The sequence below is a fragment of the Marmota flaviventris genome, chromosome X (assembly GCF_047511675.1).
Source record: "Marmota flaviventris isolate mMarFla1 chromosome X, mMarFla1.hap1, whole genome shotgun sequence".
NCBI lineage: Eukaryota > Metazoa > Chordata > Mammalia > Rodentia > Sciuridae > Marmota > Marmota flaviventris.
The window spans coordinates 16,060,683-16,085,955 of NC_092518.1; the positions used below are offsets into that span (position 1 = coordinate 16,060,683).

The window sequence follows — 25,273 nt, forward strand, 5'->3', positions numbered from 1 at the left end:
CTCCTCTCTATGGTTTTAGCTATGTTCTGGCTTTGGTACTGTATTCTGAGAGGAGGAAACTCCTAGATCTCAGGGTGTGTAAAGTTCCTCTGCATTCTCTCCTTCCTGTCAAACAATTGCTGGTGCTGCACAGGTCTCAGGGTTGTGAGCCCGTTACCCACTCCTGTTTTGGGGAGCTTGGGAGGCATATTCTGTCATCTAGTTTTGTTTTAAATGTTTGTTATTTTTGGTTTTGCTATCCTAATTGCTATCTTTGGCAATTCAGAAGATTTAATAATTATGGTTTCACTACTATTTTTGCTATTGTTTGTTGAACAAAGTTGAAAATACAGATTTTTGAGCTGGGTGTGGTGGTGCACTCCTGTAAACCCAGCTACTTGGGAGGCTGAGATGGGAGGAATGTGAATTTGAGGCCAGCCCAGGCAATATAGTGAGACCCTGTCTTAAAGAAAAAGACAAACAATTTTTAGTACATATAGAGTTTGCTTAGAGCTGCTATAACAAAGTACTGTAAATTCAATGGCTTAAAACAACAGAAATTTTTTCTTTCAGTTCTGGAGGCCAGAAATTGGAGATCAAGGTGTGGGGCAGGGCCATGCTTTTCCTGAAGGTCCTAGGGGAGAATCCTTTTTAGCATCTTCTTACTTCTTATGGCTCTTGGCTTTCCTGGACTGTGGCCTTTATCACTGCAATCTCTGCTTCCTCTTCATATCGCCTGCCTTCCTTTTCCCCTGTGTCTTTTCTTCTGTCTCTTTTGGCACAGAGCTCTACTTTGGGGGACAGGGTATGAAATGGGGCAGGGTTGGAGGGAGGGAATACCTACAACCCAGCAGTCTATCCCATATGGAATTGTTCAGTGTTTACTGTTCAGAACTATATTAGTGAGCGTAACAATTTCATTTCTGTTTTTCAGTTATATAAGCAACACCTGGGAAATAAAATTGGAAAATTTCAAGTCATTGATAATACCCATCAACAGCAGATGGGCATCCTCTTTCTGGCTATGTTTCCTTATTAATTCATTTAACCTGAAGTGGGAGCTCCTCTCTATATTTGATTTCTGGTTATGCTGAATATTTTGTTATGCTATCTCTAGTTAGGTTGAATATCTTTCTGTATCCTTGACAAAGTTCTTGGTGGTCATCTTTTGTGATCTTCTTAGGTAACCAGGCATTCCGTGTAGCTTTTCCTCACAGGGTGGAGAACATTTCTAGCTCTTAACACAGGGGTTAAGAGATGCTGACAATTCTCTTTTCTTTCTTTTCACTATCTCTCTTTCTTTTTTGTGGTACTGAGATTTGAATCTAGGGTCTCACACACTGAACTATATCCTCAACCCCTTTTTTTAACCTTTATTTTATTTATTTATTTTTATGTGGTGCTGAGAATATAACCCAGTGCCTCACATCTGCTAGGCAAGCGCTCTACCACTGAGCTACAACCCCAGCCCCATACCCTTTTTATTATTTTGTTTTATTTTTTTGGTACTAAGGATTGAACCCAGAGGTGCTTAACCACTGAGCTACATTCCCAGCCCATTTTTAATTTTTCCTTTTGAGACAGGGTCTTGCCAAGTTGTTTAGGCCTCACTAAATTACTGAGGCTGGCCTCCAACTTGCAGTCCTTCTGCCTTGTATTCTGAGTAGCTGAGATTACAGGTGTGTGCTACCATGCCTGACTGTTCAGATTTCTTGTCAGGTTCAGTCATCAAACCATGAATCATTAGCTTTTCTTCTGAATGTTTCTTTCTTACCATTTTCTTTCCTCTGTCTTACAGCTGATGGTGAGACCATTTTAAAAGGCCTCCAGTCCATTTTCCAGGAGCAGGGGATGGCAGAATCGGTGCACACCTGGCAGGATCATGGCTATTTAGCAACCTACACAAACAAAAATGGCAGGTGAGCAGCCTCAAGGGCTCTTATTTCATATTGGAACTTTTAAGGAAGAATAAAGATAGGAACAAAGTGGGGGCTGGGGGTGGTATCCCTTGACATCTTGTAGAGGGACTAGAATTCATTGCTTCTCAACCATGCCTGTACATCAGAATCTCCTGGGAGAGTCTTCACAAAATACCCCTGCCCAAGCATTTCCTGCAGAGATTGAGGCCACTGGGCCTGGACATATTTGTTTCTTTAAATCCCCAGTGATTCTTCTTTTTAAAAAATATTTTTAGTTGTAGATGGACACAGTACTTTTATTTATTTTTATGCAGTGCTAAGGATCAACCCAGTGCCTCACATGTACTAGGCAAATGCTCTACCATTGAGCCACAAACCCAGCCCATTTCCAGTGATTCTATTATGTGTTAGGACCAATAACCCCTAACAGCATAAGCAGAGTGAAGTGGCAGGCAGTGATCTGGAGTTGGTTAAAACATATTCTTCGGTCCCCTCTGCAAAACTTTGTCTATAAGTTGCTTGACAGGAAGCTGAGATGATCCAAGAGTTCATATCTTTGGTGGTGGTATAGATTTTTAGATTTTATATACTGTATAGATTAGTAGTAACCTATTTTCCCAATAGTACAAAGTACTAAAATTCTACATGATTTCCTTAATGCTCCACTTTCTCTCCCTTCTTTGTTTTTCTATTAAAGGCAAGTAACCACCTCCAGAGGTCCAGAAGAAAAAGGTCGTTGAGATGAGAAAAAAACTATTTTTTGAGCCCTTCTGCTCTTTAGTTATTCTCTGTCTGTCTGGTCTACCTCTAGGGCATTAACTGGTGTTCTTTATCCTGATGCCTCTCAAAGACTAGCATGCCAAACCTAGACTTGCATTCTAACTATGTGGCCAGCCTCCCTATGTGTGTTCAGCAGATGTCTCAAATGTTTCTGAAATGAATATTTCTTCCTTAAGCATGGTCCAAAGTCAACACCACCACCAATCCTTTCTCTATCCCTCATCCTTCTCCTCCATGCTTTGGTCCAGTTAATGGAGAGGCTCCCAGAAGAAGAGGGGCTCTGCAACTATCCTCCAGCTCCTGCAGACTTGCACTCAGCTCCTCCCAATTGCTGCCACCTCACACTGTTTCTACTGTGCTCATCCTTTGGAGACCATAGCAAGTCTCTGCTACTTTGGTGGGCACTTCTTCCACTCCCAGGTGAAAACTTCTCTCCTACTATCTCATAGACTTTTGTAGCCAAGTCCTCCTGCCGTGGTTTTAAAATCTTCTACTATAGGCACAAATTCCAGTTGTGCAGAGGACTTAGAGTCCTTCCCAGAAGGAAGTTTTTAAATGACAAGAGCTATTTTCATTTTTAGGAGTATCCAACTTTGGCTTTGGTACTGGATCCTACCTTCCAGCATTCTCTGTATTCATGCTGGAACCACCTATGTGGTTAAGGGACATATTTCTCTATCTTTGATTCAACCCCCACTCCTCTGCTCCTTAGTGCTGTTGCAGCTGCTGGAAAGGAAAGATGATCTGCTCATCTATACTCATGTAGGTATAGATGAGCTTGTGGTGTCTGGGCCTGAACTTGATTTTGGAGCCATTTTAAGGGCTGAAGGTGAAAATGAATTGGTTTTATTTAATTTTTAATCCAAGCCCATTGCCTGTATTCTCTGAACAGAATTTCTTTTAATTTAGCATTTTTCAAACATTTCTTAAACCACAACTTATAGTAAGAAGCAATTTATTTCATAACCTGGAAATGCACATCTGTGTATATTTCATACAAATATATGCATATAATCAACAAGTTTCATCAGACATATATTACTGCATGTGTTATACTCAAATTTATTTCATTAATAAAGGACTGATCAGCTCCACTAAATCAGGTGTAAGAGAACTTTATTACCCCTGAATTGCATAAGGTTGCTTTCATATATTTTCAGATATTCTTTCTTAAACAACCATTTTTTTTAATCTTTTGTACTGGGAATTGAACCCAGGAGTGCTCTACCAGTGAGCTGCATTCCCAGCCTTTTTTACATTTTCTCTTGAGACAGTGCCTCACATAGTTGCTGAGTCTGCCCTTGAACTTGGAATCCTTTTTTCTTGGCCTCCCAAGTCAGGGGCAATCATAGGTGTGTGCCACCACACCCAGCTTAAACAACTCTTTAAAAATATAAATCATTCAAAGCCTGTAGTCAGGACAAGGAACCTTAAGGGTTTACTGGGAGAACCCCATTTGCCCTTCCCTTTCCTTCCTTACTGTACAGCTGTACTCTATGGAATCACCTGGGGAACTACTGAATCACTTTTTGGGCCCAAGAACCAGTTTGGAAAGCCTTAGTATTTGGTGACACCCTCTAAATTTTCCATAAGTGATTGATAGCTTGCTCTTCAAGGAGAGGCCCTGAAAAAGAAAGCCACAGAGTTAAACGTATAATTCAGGGAGAAAAAAAAAAAAAGAGCAGTGGTCTTTTTTTCTAGTTGGGGTGGCCTCTTTTTTCTTTTGGTTTGCCATGATATGATTCCTAACATTTCTAACTTTCTTTTGTAGCTTTGCCAATTTGAGAATTTATCCACATGGATTGGTGTTGCTGGACCTTCAGAGTTACGACAGTGATGCACAGGGCAAAGAAGAAATTGACAGTGTTGGTTTTTTACTTTTATTTATCTTAAATTTTTTTTTCTAAAATTTATTTAAGGATCATAAAATCCACTTAGCTTAATTTAATTAAACTCCCCTCCCCACAGATAAGTGGTTTTGGTAGAGAAAATAGTTGTTTCTTAGTTGGTTTCACTTCCTGAGTTGGTGAAGGCATTCCTGCTCTGCCTGTCTGACAGGGTCACAGTGTGGGGGATGCTGCGGCAAGGCTGCACCATGTGGAAACTTGAACCATTAGGAATGTTAAGTGTTTTGTTTATGATACTCATGATATGGATAACAGGGCATCCGTAAATCAATAATAAGAGTATGTATTGCCTGAGATTGCAGGAAAATTCCCAGAATGAGACCAAGGATACAATGGAGACATGCCATGGAGGTGTTTCAATGTCTCACAGGATGGTGTTATTCCTCAAGCCTAAGCAACAAGAAATATTTATCCCATGGTTAACAATTTACACTAGCCCCCTCCCCCCAACCCCATCCTAAAGCCACAACCTGTACAACAGCATAGCTACAGAAAAACAATTGCTGTGCCAATAGTATAAGGACCACCGTGTGTAGCTTATGGTATCCCCTCGAGGACAAGAGGCTAATAAAAATACATTCCCCAACCAATAGACCCTCCTTTGCTTTACGCAGAAATTTATGATGAAAATGGAAAACACATAGTTAATATAAATGACAAATGGGTTGAGGTGTAAAGCCTGCCCTTTAGTTGAAGATTACACAGACATAAGAATTGGTGTGCTTTGACCAAGGATCAAGAAAGTTCTTTAAGAAAGCAGTTGAATAGCTCATGAAAAAAAGAAAATTACTTTGGAAATTAAAAATAGAATAATGTAAAATTAACATAGATATATTTTAGAGGCACTTCAGAGTAGTAGGCTTTTAAATAAACTAAAATCTACTTTAAGTGTGTTTTACTGGGATTTTAGTTTAGAAGTAAGAAAGCTTACCAATAATCATAAGTATGCTTTAAAGTTAAAGGTTAATGAAATAATTATAGGTATGCTTTAAAGTTAGAAGTGAATAATAGGTCAGGAGTCATGTAGTTTTGTTGCGTTGCCTAGCACCTAGTGATTGAGGTAAAAATGTAAAGCTTAATCATGATTGTCTAAGGTTACAGAAAAATATTTGGACAATGTACTCAATATCTTTGGTAATCAATGTGTGTCAGAAAAGATTGTAATTCTTATAAATTATGTAAATCAAAAAAGTTTCGGGCTTGCTTTGAAGCTATCCATTAACTACCTGAAAAAACACCTGTAAAACAGGTATAAAAATAAAGGTCCCTCCAGGGGCAAAGAGATGTCTTCTGGAGGTTGCTCGTAACTTGCAACCTGTCCTCCCAACTCTTCTTCTTTCGCCAATGTCACTCGTCCTTCAGGACCACCCTGGACCCTTACCTCTCCCCCCGCCGGGGCTGGACCTCAGCACTGAGTATGAGTAATGATTTTACTTTCCACTGGAGAAATTATAGAATTTTTTTTGTGTGTGGTGCTGGGGCCTTGATGTGTGTTCTAGGTAAGCACTCTACCAAATGAGCTATATCCCCAGCCTAAAAATATAGATCTTTTAACCAGGATTTTATTCCTATAATATCCTTTAGTCTTCTCCTTCCCAGTTATTTTGTTGTTAACTAAGTTAAAGTCAGTGCCATGAGTTAGTTGGAGTGGAAGTATGGTATTGGGCCATAGCTAGAGGGGGCAGGTGTATATGCCAGTATGACATATTTCTGTCAACCTGGCCTCAATCTTTTCTCTGTCATTTAGTTGTTATCTACAGCTTATTCTATATACCCATTGATTTATTTGCTTTTAATTGTAGCTTTTGAACAAAGTAGAAGAAAGAATGAAAGAACTGAGTCAGGATAGTACTGGGCGAGTGAAGCGGTAAGTCCACTCTTCGGTGTTCTTTCATATTTGCTTAAATCAAAATGGCATTGTTGTTCCCAGCAGTGTCTGCTTAAGATGTGGAAGAGACCAAAGTTAATGCTGGCTTTTGGCAGCACTATGAATTAAGCTTCTGGGCCCCCACACTAAAATAGGACAACATTTATATTTAACACACAGTAATGGTGGGTAGTTTTGGTACATATAGTGAAACTAAAATCTAGGAACTGTATAAAGCAGAAACTCAGGTAGAGCTGTCACCTAAGTCAAAGGGGAAGCTAGAACCTCCAAAAGAGAAAAGGGTGTGTCTCTGCTCAGGGTTCTGGAGTCCAGAGTAGAATTAAGCAGTTTTAAGACATTTCTGGTAGGATAGAGTGATAAAAAAAATTTACTGGAAGCTTTCAAGTTAGGAAACTTTCCAAGATACTAAGAATTGAGAGGCCACCCATCATCAACTACCACAGGTAGGCTGTTGTCAAATAGTGATGAAGAAAAAGAAGCTTTTCCTGTCTAGTCAGTTAGCTAACAGATTTTTTTCCATGCTGGGGATCAAACTCAGGGCCTCTAGTATGCCAGGCAAGTGTTGTACCATTGAACCACACCCCTATCCCTGCATGTGGTGATTTAAAGTTAAATAAACAGTTCAGTTCCTCAGTTGTGTTAGCATCATGTCAATAGCAAGTGGCTACCACACTGCACAGCACAGATACAGAACATTTTCATCATTACAGAAATTTCTGTTGGCTATCTCTGAAGTGTCTGCCAGTGGTGCCTGATTTTGAAAAGCTTTTTGACAGACATAGCAATTTTAACATTTGTTGGAAGGGATAGGGTCTGGTGGGTCATCTGAATTAAGTGCTTTGAATACTCAGCATCTGTTTCTCAGCAATTTGTTCTTGCCTTACCTTGGTGGTTCCTCCTCAGGCCACAAGTCATAGAAGACCTGTGCCTTTGCTCATAAAGTTATTTCATAGATGTGGAGACAGACAAGGAGGGATTTTGTCAAGGTCACTCCATCATTGATGGGAGCAATCAGAATACTGGTTTTGCTAGTTCATAGCAGTTTCCAGAAGAGGGAATCCTTATTGGCAAGGGGTAGGATGTTTAAGTACATAATGACTCACCCTTTTCAGTTTGATCAGCCCATAGGAAAGCTCCAGGGCAGATGCAAGATAACAAGGTAATTATTTAACTTCCAGTAGGTAGAAAGGGAAAAAGGAAACTAAGTGAAAAGAACAGACTGGGTGTGAAACTTGGCCACTTTTAAAAACATATTTGAATACTCAGTCTTTTTTGTTACCCCACCCAAGTTCAGTTTAGGGGCCCTTGATTATGTCTTGTCCCTTTCTCCATTCTTTTTCTTTTTTTGATGGTGCTAGGGATGTAACCCAGCGCCTCATGCCTGCTAGGCATGTGATCTACTGATCTACATCCCCAGATCAGGTTAACAGGTGTTTAGATCAATGAGTTTTATACATTCATAAGTCAATGAGTTATAGGAAGATACTGAGCAGACAAGTTAGTTACTGGTCTCTTCAGTGACCAAGCCTGCTTGTTATATAATATTCTGAGGGATAGAGGATATGAGAAAGCAATGCCTAGGTCTGGACCAGATATTCCACTAGCCCAGCTGAACTTTCTCTTCTTTCATAGGGAGTGGCCCTGGGGGTCTTCTGAGCCTACAGTGTAGAGTGTCTACAACACCTTATACCTCCATTCCAGGTCATTTCCTTACTACTCCATTCAGCCTTCTTTTCACATACACATACCAAAAAAATCTTGTTACTGCTGATCTGTACCTTTCTGGAGGGAGTATTAGGGATGAGTTCCCCATAGTCTGCCTTCTGAGTCTCAGACTTGTCTTCCTTAGCACAGAGCCCTTCTGAAATAATAAATTAAGATTCTTCCTCTTCAATCTGATCCGTAAAACAAGTCCTCATCTTGCCCATATCTTCTAACACCATGAAAGCTCCATACTAGCTACCTTCCTTATCTAACCTCTGGAACTTGGGTCCACCAACCCATGTCTTTACCTTATGACATCTTCGAATGGGCACATCCAAAATCCAGCCCATGATCTTCTCTTTGAAACCTGTTTCTTGTGCTGACTTCCCCAACACCATTCTTTCAGACTTTTAAGGGGCTGGGGATATAGCTCAGTTGGTAGAGTGCTTGCCTAGCATGCACAAAGCCCTGGGTTCAGTCCTAGCACCACACACACACACACCAAAAAAAAAAAAAAACAGACTTTCAGGCAAAAATCATGGGATGAACCTTTGCCCCCTACTTTTCTTCACAGTTCTAGCTAATGCAGCAGGAAATCCTGTCACTTCTATTTTTCAGATTTGTCTGATATCTAATCACATATCCTCTCTGCTGCCACCCCTCTGTCTAGCCTCCACTTAGAGTTCACCCAGGGTCAAGAACAAATAATCTGAAGGCAGGTTACTTATGAATATAATAATTAATAGGTTTCTAAAAATCCACCCCCTCCATTTCTGATTCTGGGTGTTTGTGGTCCAGAATGAGGCCAGATCCCCACCCGAGATCCTGATGAGTCAAAGTGACTTTTTTTTTTTTATATTCCTTTCATTCAGGGAAGCCTGATTATAGCCTGTGGCTCAGTGGTGGCTATGGTCCAATGGTATATCCCAGGCAGGTTCAGCCATTGCAACATCCATATTATATAATGCCTGCCTTTGCCACTAGGGGGCTTCTCATTGCTCTATCCAGGAATACCTCAGAGAAGACAGAGGAGAGACAGTGGAATTCATGCCTGGTGGGATCACAGGCCTCTGAGTGCATGAGCCATAGACCAGAGTGTCCACTGGATCATCCTTCAGGTTGGAGAAACCCAGGGCCAGCTTGACCTCTTCCTCCTTAAGGGTCCTGGTTTTCATCAGTGCTGTTTGGGGTCTTCTGCAGATGGCCTTCCTCATCTTTTTCTTCTTTCTACCAGGCATTCATTTCTGTGAATAAAGGGAGGTTGTCATATTTTTAATGTATTTCTCATCTAAACTTTGCATCATTATGGGCTTTTTCCCCATAAAATCTAAACCAGTGGCTTCCCCCTCAGTATTCCTGTTTTTATTCCCTGTCCCCTTTCCCCTCCCAACTTTAATTATTAACACAGGGCAGAATAATTCTACAACTAATCGTCCCTCATGGCACCATCTCAGATTTCCATTACAGCAGAGCCTTCACTTTACCTCTGTTCCTGCAGACACAGTCAATCCTGGGTTTCCCCAATGCTGCCAAATTAGTAGTACCTACAGGCCTTTGCACATGCCACTTCTGGATAGGAACTCTCTGATAGTCCCCATGATAATGGCTGAAATGGTGATTCCTGCCCCCTATCCCGCCCAGTACCTCTCTTCTAGACACAGGGGCCTTATCTGCAGTGAGCTATTTAGATTTCTCTATCTGGCTTCAGTATTTGAAGGTGTGGGGGTTGTGCTAGGGGAGGGCCTGGGAACACATTACACATCTGAGTAGAGCTTATGGGCACAGCCTTTGCCAACTGAGCCAGGGAATATGAGAGAAGTGGATATGATCTGGATGGGGGCCAGAGCACTGGAGTCCGAAAAGCAGCCAGAAGGAGTCCCTTCCCCATTTCAGGTGAAGAATCCTGCTCCCTGGTTGACAGCCAGCTAGCTATAGGCAGTACTGAACTAGGCACAAACCCACTGAAAATAGACAGTGCCTATCCAGAAGCAGTCAAAAGAAGTCCCTTCCCCATTCTTAAAATCATATCCACACCCACACCACTTTCTGGACACTTCATCTTTTCCTTCTTGAACAGTTTTGCTTATCTGCATCCATTGAATTGAATCTGTTCTCATTATGAGGGAAAATGAGTTGTTCCACATCAAAATACACCCTGATCTTTATCAGGGTTACTTCTAGGAGTGAGCATATAGAATACATTTCTGTGCTTCAGCATTCATGAGAAATCTGGTTCTTTTGTTTTTTTGGTATAGGAATTTTCTAAGTGGAACTGGAGCCAAGCTTTAGATCTTCAAATCAAAATGCAGATCCTGTTTTTGCTTGTCACAGTTTTTACATCTTCTTTTTATAAAATAAGGGTCAAAAGAGCAATAACTTGGGAATATCTTGTTGTAGACCCTTTGTTAATGGCCCAAAAGGTCAAGGATTGTTTTACTTTTTTGTCTGGGGAATGAGATTGTTACAGATGAAATCATGAACAGACATCTTCGTAACATTATTTGAAATTGTTACTATTCCCCTTTGGCTAATGAATTAAATCTGATTTTTTTTTTTTTTTTTACTAAGGAGCCCCATAGGATTTATCTGAACATTTATTTCTATATTTTCAAATGAAAAGGAGCAAGAAAACAAGCTTACATGTTTCTTGTTTCTCCCCAGTGCTGGGGATTGAACCCAGGGCTTTCCACATGCTGAGCAAATCTTCTGTAACTGAGCTTCATTCCCAGCCATTTCATTTTTAAAAATCTTGCAATTTACACAGCATACCTGAGGCCCAGGACATATTCCACCTGATGTTCTGCAGTCGATTTTTTTTATTTTCAACAGTGAAGGTTGAAATGAGTTTTCTAGAGCTCCACAGCATCTTCTGGTAGCACATTACAGGATGATGTGTTCTATGCTGGGTTGAGTACTCTCAGGGTAATGGCTTCCACATCCGGTTTGAGATCCTTGTTGCTTTTTTGCCTGGCTTTAAAAACCATTGTGTTGCAATGGAGAAGAGAGCTCTTCATCTTAACCCAAGGCACTATTGACATAAATAAGGCTAGGCACTGTTTATTTTCAGTGGATTTGTGCCTAGTTCAATATTGCCTAGAGCTGGCTGGCTGTCAACCAGGGGGCAGGATTCTTCCCCTGAAAGCTGTGACTTTTTTATCTTCATTTAGTGCCACCTCACAATATACCCTATCATCTATCTGGTGGGAGAAGCTTCCTCCAACTCCTCTTTGCTTGGTCTTGGGGGCCTGTCCTGATTGGGGTTTCACTTTTTACTTTTTTTTTTTTTTAAAAAAGTATATGGGGATGAAGTGTGATACCTGCAGTGACCATTTTCTCCCTCAGCTTTTTATTAGGAAAAATGTAAAGCATGTCAGAAAGTTTGTGAAAAACTAAACTCGTATGTGTAAAAGTTGTTGATATGTGGTTGTGGATGTATAAAGGTAAATGCCCCAAATCTGGATTTGTTTTTGTTCTTTTAAAGAAATACCTCTCTGGTCTGCCTAACATTTTGAAAGCTGAATTTGTTCACTGGAAAGGTGAAGTGGTTAAATCTGGAGTTTTTAGGATTAAATGAGAGCTTATGGAAATTTTCTTTGTCAGCCTTAGTGCTCTTTATGATGTTAGTATTTTCTCAGAGAAAACCTTGTTAACTTGTAACAGGCTCAAACTGTTACTCTTGGAAGCCAATGATTGGGGAGTGGGAAGAGACTCAGCAGTAAGGCAGAGGTAGTTATGTTCTAGTGTTGTGGGTGTCTGTGGCTATACTTCATGCCATTTTACTATTGAACACTACTATGTTTGAGAACACAACTTGCATGCTCTTGTGTTGTATGTGCAATGTGTTCTCAGTTTCTTTGTGTTTGAGTTAGATTTGCCAAGCCCCCTTTCCAGGTCCCTTTTCTCTTGTCATTTAGTGCCCTCTACTGGTATTTTCTAGTATATTCATCCTATCTAAACCACTGAGTATTTATAAAAGCATGGACCAAGAAACTCATCATTTTGTAGCTACTCCAATAATAATTAGTTCAGGCAAGAATCTTCTAGATAACACAGCCACTGGTAAAGATATATTGGTAGATCAGGACAGTCACCCAGCTTCAGAGGCCCCACCACAGCCTGCTTAGTAATTTCTGTGGGTGAAAGGGACCTTTGCAAATGAGAGATCCAGCAAGCATTACTGTAACCAAATGCCCACCCACTTTGCATCACCAGTGGTAGGACAGGAACACCTCTTGTGTTCCTTATGAGGTGCCTGTGTAATATGTCAACCTGACTGATCATGAAAAGACCAGGCAAACTCACGGAAGGGATTTTTCTTTAGAATACCTGATCTGAACTTTGTAGAGAAATCATAAAACATACCAGAATAGAAAAAGAATATTCTAAGTAAAATAAGGGTTAAGAAAATAAAAGAATAATAGAAAAATGCAGTGTGTAAACCTTTATTCAAAAGCAGAACTGCAATAAAGGACATAATTGGGACATTTAAGGAATCTTGAAGGTGAACTCTGTACTAGATAATGGTTGACACTGGTAATGGCCATATGGCTATGTAAAAGGTCTTAAGCAAAAGTATATGGGGAGGGGCTGGGGTGGTGGCTCAGCGGTAGCGTGCTTGCCTAGCATGTGAGGCACTGGGTTAGATTCTCAGCACTGCATAAAAATAAATAAATAAAATAAAGGTCCATTGCCAACTGAAATAATATTAAAAAAAAAAGTATATGGGGATGAAGTGTGATACTTGCAGTGACCATTTTCTCCTTCAGCTATTTATTAGGAAAAATGTAAAGCATGTCAGAAAGTTTGTGAAAAACTTTAAACTCATGTGTAATAGTTGTTGATACATTGATCTTATGTTGTATGTGCAATGTGTTCTCAGTTTCTTTGTGTTTGAGGATGTATAAAAGTAAATGCCCAATCTCTGGATTTGTTTTTGTTCTTTTAAAGAATCCACCTGTGGCATGTGGCTTTCTGTTGTGCACTCTTCATCCCTTATCCCCTTTTAAGGCTGCATTGAAGAAAGGCTCATTTCTGTTTCCTTTTTTCCCAGATTACCTCCCATAGTTCGAGGAGGGGCCATTGACAGATATTGGCCTACTGCTGATGGACGCCTGGTTGAGTACGACATAGATGAAGTAGTATATGATGAAGATTCACCTTATCAGAACATTAAAATTCTACACTCGAAGCAGTTTGGAAATATTCTTATCCTCAGCGGGGATGTTAGTAAGTATTCTATCCCAGCCTTGATTAAGTGATAAGTTCATGGTATGTTGAATGGTTGTGTTTTCCTTACAAGTACCACAGATATGGATTTGTCCAAGTTTGTCTCTAACACTGCTATCTTTTAAGACAAACATTTACAATCTATTAACCTGTAGATTTCCTGGATTTTCATGTAAATTTTGTCTTGACTTTTTTTCTTGTGATGAATAGTTGGATTATATTGCAAAAGAAAGTGCAATTGCTTATTTTAAATACTTTGTTAGGGAAATATTCAAACCTTAAGTAGTATACTCACCATTTGAACATCAACAGTTATGAACTCTTGGCCAGTCTTGTTTCACCTAAGCCCCAGTGTGTGCATTTTGTTCCTGTCATATTATTTTGAAATAGCTCCCAGACATCATATCATTTCATCCCTAAAGATGTCATTGCTTTAATTATTTAGCATATAAGCACATTCCCAAGGCTGGATTTTCTTTACACTGACTACTAACTGTTCATTTCTGTATGATGTTAGATGAGACCTACTTAATGTTTGCATTTTTCTCTAACAAAGTATTTTTAAATAAGCAATTGCACTTTCTTTTGAAATATAATCCATGTACTCATCACAAGAAAAAATAATGTCAACACAAAGTTTACATGAAAATCCAGGCAATCTACAGGTTAATTAGTATGTTGTGAATGTATATCTTAAAAGACAGTAGTGTCAGAGACAAAGGGTTGATTAAAAACTCCTCTATCTAAATAAATAAATAAGTAAGCAAGTAATTAAGTAAGTAAATAAATGCTACTGATAGTTTTCAAAGATTGAAAATTTTATATTACAGGCTAGATTCCAGCACTTTCTAGGATAGTGAGATCAGGTGGTTTGTGTATTTGTGTAGTCACCATTTGGCTCTTTGTTTCTTCTCTCTAGATCTGGCAGAGAGTGATCTGGCGTATACCCGGGCTATCATGGGCAGTGGCAAAGAAGATTACACTGGCAAAGATGTGCTGATTCTAGGAGGCGGAGATGGGGGTATATTATGTGAAATAGTCAAACTGAAACCAAAGATGGTCACTATGGTAGAGATATCCTTTGTCATATAAAAGAACAAGTTCACTGGGCTTCTTTTTTTCTTCCCTTTTTGTGTTTTAAGACTCAAGTTAATATTACCACAGACTAAAGGCAGACGTGTTACATAGACTGCCTTCAACAAATGCTTCAGTTTAGTACTAGTAGCTTTTTATATGGCTACCAACAAAGAAGTAGAGATAGCATAGTTGAGGATTAAAGAGGAAGTGGCTTTGGTACCCTGTCTGGTGTTTAGCAGTTACCAAAATGGCTTCCCTAAGCCATTTAATAAAAAAAAAAGAAAAAAGAAAATTCAGGGGGCTGGGGATGTTGCTCAGTGGTAGAGTGCTTGCCTGGCATACATGAGGCCCTGGGCTTAATTCCTAGTATTATGAACAAAAATTAAAGATAAAAGAAAAAAAAATTCATTTCTTTTTTAGTATTCCTAGTGTGAAAATAAAACCATTATGTCATCAACTTTCTTTAGCCTATGATACTCAAAGTCCTATAAGACCTTTATGTTTGTCAGACTCGATGGTGCCCACCTATAATCCCAGTGTCTCAGGAGGCTAAGTCAGAAGGATTTCAAATTCAAGGCCAACCTCAGCAACTTAGTGAGGCCTTAAGCAACTCAGCTAGACTCTGTCTCAAAATGAAAAGGGCTGGGGATGTGGCTCAGTGGTAAAGTGCCCCTGGGTTCAATCCCCAGTACCAAACAAGACAAAACAAAATAAGTAAACAGTAATAACAACAACAAAAAAACCCTTCATTTTTGTCTTGATCTTCTTTAAAAATAGTGTTACTATTTCAGAATTCTTTGATACATTTAAATTCTCCTTAACCTGTTTCGGACATTGACCAAATGGTGATTGATGGATGTAAGAAATATATGAGAAAAACATGTGGTGACGTCTTAGACAATCTTAAAGGAGACTGCTATCAGGTAATTATGTTTTCCTGGTAATGTATTTTAGGACAACTGGTATGAATTATTGATTGGAATTGTATCTTAAAACAGCTTTTAGATAATTGGTTAAGAAGATAAATAGATTGTCTCTCTATGTGAGTGTCTCTCTATGTGAGTTCAGTGTACACTTACATTTAGGGTGGATATGTACAGATAAGGAGAAGTAAACCACCAATTCCAGGTTTGAATAAGTTTGAATTGAATCACATTACTTTTTTATTTTTGGTGCTGGGGATCACATTCAGGCACACACTTTACCACTGAGCAATACCCCCAACCTACATTAATTCTTATAGAAAAGATGTCATGTACCTTTTTATGAATTGGCAATCATCACCTTCTGTTTTATCCTGAATCATTTCTTTGAGTTTTGATCTTTCAGTAGGAATTCAGGTATATTTAATTGGTAGGTATACATGATTAAAATGCATGAGATAGGAGCAATGTCTTGTTAATAAGCAATTAATTTCTGTTCTAAATTCCACTGTGCTTGTGATGTGTAGTATATATTTTGTATTGTATTTTGGAGATGCATATGTTTGGTACACATACCTACAGGTTTGTTGAAGCAAGGCATCTAAGAAAATACATATTTTAACAGAATTTTTAATGTGTTTCTTCAGAAATTTTGATGAGTGCTTTAATATGTAAATTATTTAATACCTCCTTCCCTAATGTATGTGCATCTAAATTTGATTTCATGGTACATGCATGTTAGTCTTTTGAGAGGAATTTTGTGCACCTTAAAATTCAGTTGTGATTGTTTTATAGGAAATAGGGGAGAAAGACATAAATTCAGCTTCACTATATGAAAGCTTAAAGGTGGGGTGTGTGTGGTGGTAATCCCAGTTACTTCAGAGGCTGAGGCAGGAGGATTGCAGTCTGGACAACCAAGCAAGACCCTGTCTCAAAATAATATTTTTAAAAAGGAGTGGGATTTTGCTGAGCAGTAGAGCACTTGCCTAATAAATGTGAAGCAGTGGGTTCAATCCTTACAGTTGGGGGAGGGTACATTAGGTTGTTCAGAGTGTGTTTGCAACTATTTAATATATTTAATCAAATTGTTTCATGAGTTTAAAGTTACCACTGTTTGCAAACAATGAACCAGACCCTCTGCCCATGGTATTTAACCTTTATACTTGTAACTGGTGGTACTATTTCAACTCCAGGATGACAATGAAGCTTAGAGAATTTAAAGGGAATTTCTTTAAGGTTATAGGAGTGTGGCATAGACTCCTATCTCCCTTCCTTCTTATGTGGCTTTCTTACCTGGATTAAGACCATAAGCAAAAACCCAAACAGTTGAGTTGTCGACTGGGGTTTTGTTTGTTTGTTGGTGCTCAGTAAATATGCATTGATCAAATTATACTATATGAATATATCACAATCAATTCCACTTTTATGTATAACTATAATGTTAAATAGAAGGAAGATTAATATAGAAGTAGATCGGGGGAGGGAGGTGGGAAGAGAAGGAGGTCTTAATGAGGATTGAAATGAAGCAAAATAAGTTATGCAATTGTGAATATGTCAAAATGAGCACAATTATGTGAAAGTATAATGTACTAATAAAAATATAAATTAAAAAAGAATAAGTGAATGAATATTGTTAAATTCACCTGTTAAAAGAACTCATAGTATCAAATCACATCTTGCTTTTAGTTAAGGCATCATTGGAGAGAGTTGGTTTTGGAGTGCATCCTCATCCTCCTCTTTTCTGGAACATCAGCATTACCAGGGGGAGCCTGGAAAATTCTTCTGTGACTGACTTGAGTTCTCTCTCTCTCTCTCTCTCTCTCTGAGCCACATCCCTAGCCCTATTTTGTATTTTATTTAGAGACAGGGTCGCTGAGTTGCTAAATGCCTCACCATTGTGGAGGCTGTCTCAGCCTCCTGAGCTGCTGGGATTACTCTCAAGAGTTGATAGGCTTGGGGGCTGAGTGCATGGCCGCCTCTGTGGGGGAAGAAAGACCTACCTGACCACTTTTCCTCAGGGGCATGTAAGTCCCTTGTCCATTAAAGTGCTGCCATTGATGAGAAGCCAAGGCTTTGCAGCTATTTCACATTTGTTTAGAAAATTGAAAACATTCCAAAGCCCTCCTGGATTTATAACTATGGAATAACTTTAATACTGAAGTACAGGTAGTATACCAAGAAAACTGAAGACTGATCATACATTTGCATGTATACACACACACACACACACACACAGTTTCCAAGTAAAATGTACAAACTTATTTAAGAATTCTACATTGTGCCTAAGTAGGATTTCATTCAGATATGTAAAGACGTGAATTTTGAGAAATACAGTTAACATAATTCATTATATGAACAAAGAGTGATATATTAACAAATTATACTTAGCAGTCATTTTTTTTAAATGTTTTTTAGTGGTTCTGGGGATTGAACCCAAGGCCTCGGGCATGTGAGGCAAGTACTCTACCAACTGAGCTACTGAGCTATATCCCCAGCCCCCAGTCATTTTATTAAAAAAATATTTTTAGTTGTAGATGGATATAATACCTTATTTTATTTATTTATTTTTATGTGGTACTGAGGATTGAACCCAGTGCCTTGTGTGCTAGGTGAGCATTCTACCACTGAGTCACAACCACAGTCCCCATTCTTTTTTTTTTTTTTTGGTAGATGGACACATTACCTTTATTTATTTATTTATTTTTATACATTCATTCATTTATGTGGTGCTGAGGATCAAACTGTGCCTCACATGTGCTAGGCAATTGCTCTACCACCGAGCCACAACTGCAGCCTAGCAGTCATTCTTTATAAAAATTCTTAAAGTAAAATAAAATTGCACTAGATGGAATCATCAAAACGTAATAGAAACTAATTATCAGGAACTTAATAGTAGGGGCTAGGATTGTGGTTCAGCGGTAAAATGCTCACCAAGCATGCGTGGGGCCCTGGGTTCGATCCTCAGCACCACATAAAAAAATAAATGAATGGAATAAAGGTATTGTGTCCAACTACAACTAAAAAAATAAATATTAAAAAAGAAACAATAGTAAAATTATAGTAATATAAGTGGTAAAAGCTATTTCACCTGAAAACTAGGAACAAAAAGAGGATGCTTATTATTTGTCTTCATGGTTGTTTTTGAGGCAGGTAATATAGTCAGGTAGGAAAATGAACACTGTAAAAAATCTAGGAACCATAGAAAATCAGTTGGATTCATGAGAATCTGGTAAAGTGATAGATAGGGACAGATGAAAAATATTCTCCCTGCTGAAATGCTGAATAGTTTGAAAAAAAAAAAGGGAGGAGTGAGAGAGCAGGAAATCCTATTCAAAGTAATAACCAACTGTTAAACACCTAGGAAAAACTGAACACGAATGGTGTTCTGAGAGTGATCTGAATTATGTTAAGATCTTATTGAAAGATATCACATAAAGTCTGAATATGTGGAGGAGAGGCATGCTTATTTCCTTCACGGATAAGAGAAAAAAATACCTGTTTTTGTTTTTTGTAGTTATAAGCAATTCCAAGGAGTAGATTTAGACTTAGACCTACTGATTTTAAAGTTCATTTTTTTAAATATTTTATTTACATTTTTTAGTTTTCGGCAGACACAACATCTTTGTTGTATGTGGTGCTGAGGATCGAACCCGGGCCGCACCCATGTCAGGGTAGCGCGCTACCGCTTGAGCCACATCCCCAGCCCCTAAAGTTCATTTTAAAAGATAAATAGATATCTAAGAATAGTCAAGAAGATTTTGGAAAATAATCATAGTGAAGGGAGACTTATCCTATTGATTGCTAATTTTTTTATATCTTTATTTAATTTATTTATTTATATGTGGTGCTGAGGATCGAACCCAGGGCCTCGCACATACTAGGTGAGCGCTCTACCACTGAGTCAAACCCCAGCCCCTATTGATTGCTAATTTAAGTCACAGTATTCAGATAGGAAATATGTCATAGGATTAGACATAGTTTAGAGGAATGAAACAGAAACTTGCATATTTGGGTGTGTATCCCTACACATAGTGTTAGTACATGATCTGTAGTACATGAACTAAGATATAAGATACGTTTCAGTTCATTTGGGAAAAGGAGGTTTAATTGATTTAATAAGCCATAGTGGGCTAACCATCTGCATGAGAACAAAGTTAGCTAACCCTAGAAACCATGGAAGGAGGAATTTCAGATCAATAGATTTATGAAAATTTAGAATTGGGAAACATTTTAAGAAAAGACATTCAGAAACTGTGGATGCTGTTTTTTTGGCATTACCAAGCCAAAAGACAAGACTAGAGAAGTACTGGTAACAAATATGATAGGGTTTTGATCCCATGACTAATAAAAAAGAGTCCTTACCACTTAAAATTTACAAATGAAGTTAGCTAAATTTAAAAAGTATAAAGAATATGAACTGGTACTTTTTAGAAGAGGATAAAGTCAAATGACTTTTCAAAATACTTCAAGATGCTTACCCCTGTTGATGACCCAGGAAGTTTTTTGGAAACATTAGCAAGCAACTTGGCAAAATTTAGGACAGTACTCCATGCTAGGGAGGATGCAAGGAAATTGTGGTTTGCAGGCATTGTTGGTTGGAACATGAGTTGTTTCCAAAACTGAAAACTTAAAACACATGTGGCTGATTACCTTACTAACCCAGTGTTTGAGCACCCAGCTCACAGATGAAGGCATCAGGAGAAGGAAGTTTGTTATGTTCATAGAGGCCAAGGCTTGGTGATCACAAGAGTAGAACATTTTTAGTGAAATGGCATAATCTTAAAATTCATTATATAGAAATACAATTATTATAATAAAGATATAAAAACAATGTTAGACAAAAATGTCCAAGTTGAGAATGATGTATGTGATTCAGGTTTTACAAAACAGAACACATTTGTGTTTAGGTGTGTGTGAGTATAAGAATCTATATGACTGTGAAAATTATGACAAATGAGATTAATATGTAGATTATAAGATGCTGTTAGTACGTCACCTTTGCCTTCTTGAACTATTCTGATGCATTGAGACAAGTCATAAAACAATAGGACAGTAAAATTCTTTTAAAATTATGACTGATTAAAAACTACAGGATGTCATCATAGGGAATTGTGGCACACTTTTGATTTCTGACTTGGTACATGCGATTTTTTTTTTTTTTTTGTAATTAGGAAAACAACAGATGAGGAGAATAACTCCTGTCTCTTTCAGGGTTTTACTTAGACCCAGGTGTGTCCTCAGCATATAGCTTCAGTATTTCAAAGATGAGGCAAACCCAAAATTTATTAGTCCTCTCTTATTCTGGAGGAATATGATTCCAGATCCCTAGTGGATGCTTGAAATTGTAGGTAGTACAGATTTCTATATATACCATGTCTCTCTCTCTCTCTCTCTCTCTCTCTCTCTCTCTCTCTCTCTCTCTCTATATATATATATATATATATATATATATGTATATACTTATGATGAGATTGAATTTATAAGCTATGTAGAGTAAGATTAATAATAGGTATTATTAATAAAGTAGAACAGCAGTAATAACATACTGTAACAAAATTCCAGCACCATTGGTTTTGTGCTTTGGGGCCATATTAAGCAAAATAAGGGTTACTTTGACACAAGCTCTGCGATATTATAATAGTCTGATAACTGAGGTGGCTACTAAGTGGCTATTAAATGACTAGTAGTAATATATACTCTGGACGAATGGATGATTTATGTCCTGCACAGGGTGATGTGAAATTTCATCATGAGAACAGCACACAATTTAAAACTTACAAATTGTTTATTTCTGGAATTTTCCATTTAATACATTCAGACTGAGGTTGGCCAAGGGTAATTAAAACCATGCCTAGTGAAACTGCATATAAGGGGGAGTCTACTATATTTACTATACAGGATCTGTCTGAAAATTTCAGCCTTTAACTACTATTCTCCACTCTTGATGACTTTTCTGTGGTGGAAGTTGATATTTATGAAATGGCTTAATTATCTGTAGTACTCAATATTTCAGAAACCATAGGTTAATAGTTTAAGATGCAAGAATTAATAAGCCATGAAGTCATTCAGTGTTTAGTATAAATTAAAAAAAACTAGAAGAAAATTCAGATAGTATTAGGAGAGGGAGTCAGGATCAGAGTTAAAAATATGAACTTGGCTTTCAGATAGTTCTTGGTGTACTTTTTGTCTGTTTATTGGGTGGTTTTGGGTGTAACCTCTCTTAAGTCACTTTCTCCATTGGTAAAATGGTGATGATAACAGGCCTTGTAGAATTGTCGTTTAGTTGAAATGAGAAGGCGTATGAGGCATATAATGAACACTTATTTTTGCCATTACAAACATGGATGAAGGTCTATTTTTGTGTGGCAGGTGCTGTGGATCTAATCTCCGGCTTGTATTTTCCCCCTTCCTCTATAAATGTTGTTTAATTACATCCACATGTATTGGCTCACTTGTATAATCCTATTATCTCTGGAAGGTTCTAATAGAAGACTGTATTCCAGTACTGAAGAGGTACGCCAAAGAAGGGAGAGAGTTTGATTATGTGATTAATGATTTGACAGCTGTTCCAATCTCCACATCTCCAGAAGAAGGTAGATTGTGTTTTGTTTTTAACCAAGATAACTATTAATGGAAATGTTTTCTCCTGGCACTTTGTGAAGGTGAAAGGATTTTAGAGATTGTCTAGTTCTTTCATTTTTTTTTTAAAAATATTTTTTAGTTGTTGATGGACTTTTATTTTTTATTTATTTATATGTGGTGATGAGAATCGAACCCAGTGCCTCATGCATGCTAGACTAGCGCGCTACCACTGAGCTACAGCCCCAGCCCCTATTTCATTTTCTTAAATGGAGTTAAACTGAGGGCCATGGTGGAAAGATGGCTGGATTCGGATTTGGCTTTAATTCCTGTTCTGCCTTTAAATGAATTAATTCAGTCATTTGAAACAAACATTAAGTGAAATGGCCCATAATCACAATACGGAGACATTAAATTATTTGATATTTTATTTAAATAATGTGTTTTTACCTATAATGGGACAAACTGATAATCTTTCTAAGCAACACAAGAGACAATTCTCCTCAAACCACATGCCTCCAATTGCTGCTAGTTTGTGTTTTCTATTAATGTTTTTTTTTCTGTAAACTTGATTTACTGGCTGAGTTTGCAGAATGGGGTCCCAATCTGATGATCCTTGCATTTTTCTCCCAATGTTGCTACTTCCCCCTTTGAAGCAGTTTTAGATTTCAACAATTACCTTTGTGTGGAATTTTTTTTTTACTTGGGTGCATTGTGGAGGTTATTGGCAGTGAAACCCAGGGCTCTTGCAGGCTACATAAGCACTTTACCACTGATCAATAGTCTTGACGTCCTATGTCAAATCTTTTTTGGTGGTTTGAGAACAATGCTAAGTAGATACAAATTTGATTTTGACCTTGGAATTTATGTGTGTGTGCATGTAAGACTAACTATATGACTGTTGCATTATTGTTCATGAACAAACCCTCTAATAGTGGGTCTCAAGCTCATGGATCTTCCTTCCTGTTTTTGTATTATTGAGTACTAGAGTGAATATTTGGTGATAGATATTTTTGATGCAAACCCGTACTTATAAAATTTAATTTTTTTAACATTCAGATTCCACATGGGAGTTTCTCAGATTGATTCTTGACCTCTCAATGAAAGTATTGAAACAGGATGGGAAATATTTTACACAGGTAGGCTACTCAAGTTTTTTTTTTTTTTTCCTCCTAAGACTCCGAATAAGAATTTTATATTTTGAAGGTTGAATGTGTATTATCAAAATTTATGTCTTTTAATGATAGAACAACGTCACTGGGTGATATTTTTTCAAGTAGTAAGTTTCTAAATTCCTGACCTGTCATCTCTTGAGAATTAATCAGTTCATAGCAACACTCAAGATTTATCCTTATTTGTCAACCCTAGTCTTTGGCTGTAGTATGAACTGCTGCCACCAGATGGAGACACAGATTGTGGTTCTTTTTTTCCCTCTCCCCTCATCCTGTAGGACAGTTTTGGTTGAAAAGCCCATTTAGCAACATACACTTAATAATAGCTTTGCCTGTAGTATGAGCTGCTGCCACCAGATGGAAGCAAACTGTGGTGTTTTTCTCATTCTCTAGTGAATTTTTAATTCTCAATGAACGTTGAAGGTATATCTATCTATCTATCTATCTATCTATCTATCTATATATACACACACACACACACACACACACACATATACATATACATACAGAGAACCTAGTATTGCACTCTTGTCTCTGGCTTCTTCTGGGTTTACAGGAAAAAAATCCCCACTACCCTGACTTTTGTTTATACTGACATAAGAGGTTTACTATTTAAAGCATAAACACTATCATAAACAGTATTTCATATTCTACCATATATCCACAGTCCTAATCACATGACTCTGTATATGTAAACAACTTTACAAAGTAATAATATATTGTATTTAGATCTTGGGAACTCATTTCACTAAAAAATATGTACTTTATTTGTTAAGTCATATGTGCTACTTTTTAATTAAAAATTTAAATTGTTTAAAAGACATAAACCTATAAAAATTGTTATATTAATGAGGTACCAGGTGATGTTTCAGTACATGAATATAGATGGGATAATGTTTTAATCAGTAAGTATTTTTGTGTCCTCAAATGTTTCTTATTTCTTTATGGTAAAGACCATTCTGAATCCTTTACTTCTAGCTTTTTAGAATGTGTAGTATAGTTTTGTTATCCATAGTCACCATTTTATGCAGTAGCATACCAGAATTTCTTGCTCCAATCTTACTGTTAACTTTGTACCCATTGATCAATGGCTTTAAAAAAAGGTTAATATGTTTCACCATCGATAACAGATAGAGGTCTATATTTTCCTGGGAAGGTTCCTACCTCCAGACCCTACCCAACCCTGGACTTTTTATGGGATCTGAGATGAATAATATAACTTTGAAACACCTCAACTCAGACTCTAGCCTATTCTGTTTTCTCGCACTTCCCACTGTGTGCAATGCTTACAGGCATGTAGTGATTCATCCTGTCTCTGCACTTGGTGAAAGAGTTGCAAAGCTTTGAGGCGAGTATATAACTACCTATAAGTGGATAATTTATCTCCTGATATTTAGAAGTGATTTTTTAACACATTCTAAATTTGATTCTATTTAGACTAAGGGTCTGCAAACTATGGCCTTCTGCTGCTTTTGTAGTTTTCTTGGCACACAGTCATGCCCATTCATTACATAGTGTCTATGGCTGCTTCTGTGCTACAATGGCAGCAAGGAGTAGTTGTGGGGGTGGCCTTATGGTCTGCATAGCCTAAAATATTTTCTGTATGGCTATTTACAGAGGAAGTTTGCTGACCTCTGTTTTATAGGATATCTACAGTGAAAGCTGCTCAAAGACTTCTTATTATAAAAGCAACCCAGATTCAGTGAATTGGGCATTTTTGTGAGTGGAATTTCTTAAGCAGGGCATATTTGTACCATTTTTTCTTTCATGGTTCTGCAAATAGAATGCTCATGCAGGTTTAAGTTAAAGAAAGATGTTTAACTAAAACCAGACCCCCCCCCCCCCAAAAAAAAAAGCCAGGTGGCATGGCATACATCAATAATGGGTGAGGCAAGAGGATTGCAAATTTAAGGCCTGTGATCATAGCAACTTGGGAGGCTGAGGCAGGAGGATCACAAGTCTGAGGCACCTTAGTGAGATCCTGTCTCAAAATGGCAAAAAGAAAAACTTTTTTTATGGAGATTGAAAAAAAAAATGGATCCCCACAGTCAGTTTATAATAGATAACAGGTGGTGTTGGAAAGGAAATGTGACTGTTTTCTTCATCCTGAACATTTGAC

At 37.9% G+C, this 25,273-nt stretch overlaps 1 protein-coding gene across 1 annotated transcript in view; it reads left to right on the forward strand.

The window, feature by feature from the left end:
- The window catches only part of Sms (spermine synthase), a 55,468-nt gene that overhangs the window by 24,605 nt on the left and 5,590 nt on the right, over nt 1–25,273 (forward strand). The window contains exons 2-9 of the mRNA XM_027927388.2: nt 1,778–1,898; nt 4,450–4,543; nt 6,388–6,452; nt 13,228–13,403; nt 14,323–14,477; nt 15,314–15,403; nt 21,882–21,996; nt 23,042–23,121. Of these exons, the coding sequence (XP_027783189.1) occupies nt 1,778–1,898; nt 4,450–4,543; nt 6,388–6,452; nt 13,228–13,403; nt 14,323–14,477; nt 15,314–15,403; nt 21,882–21,996; nt 23,042–23,121 (896 nt within the window). The remainder of the gene's footprint in view (nt 1–1,777; nt 1,899–4,449; nt 4,544–6,387; nt 6,453–13,227; nt 13,404–14,322; nt 14,478–15,313; nt 15,404–21,881; nt 21,997–23,041; nt 23,122–25,273) is intronic.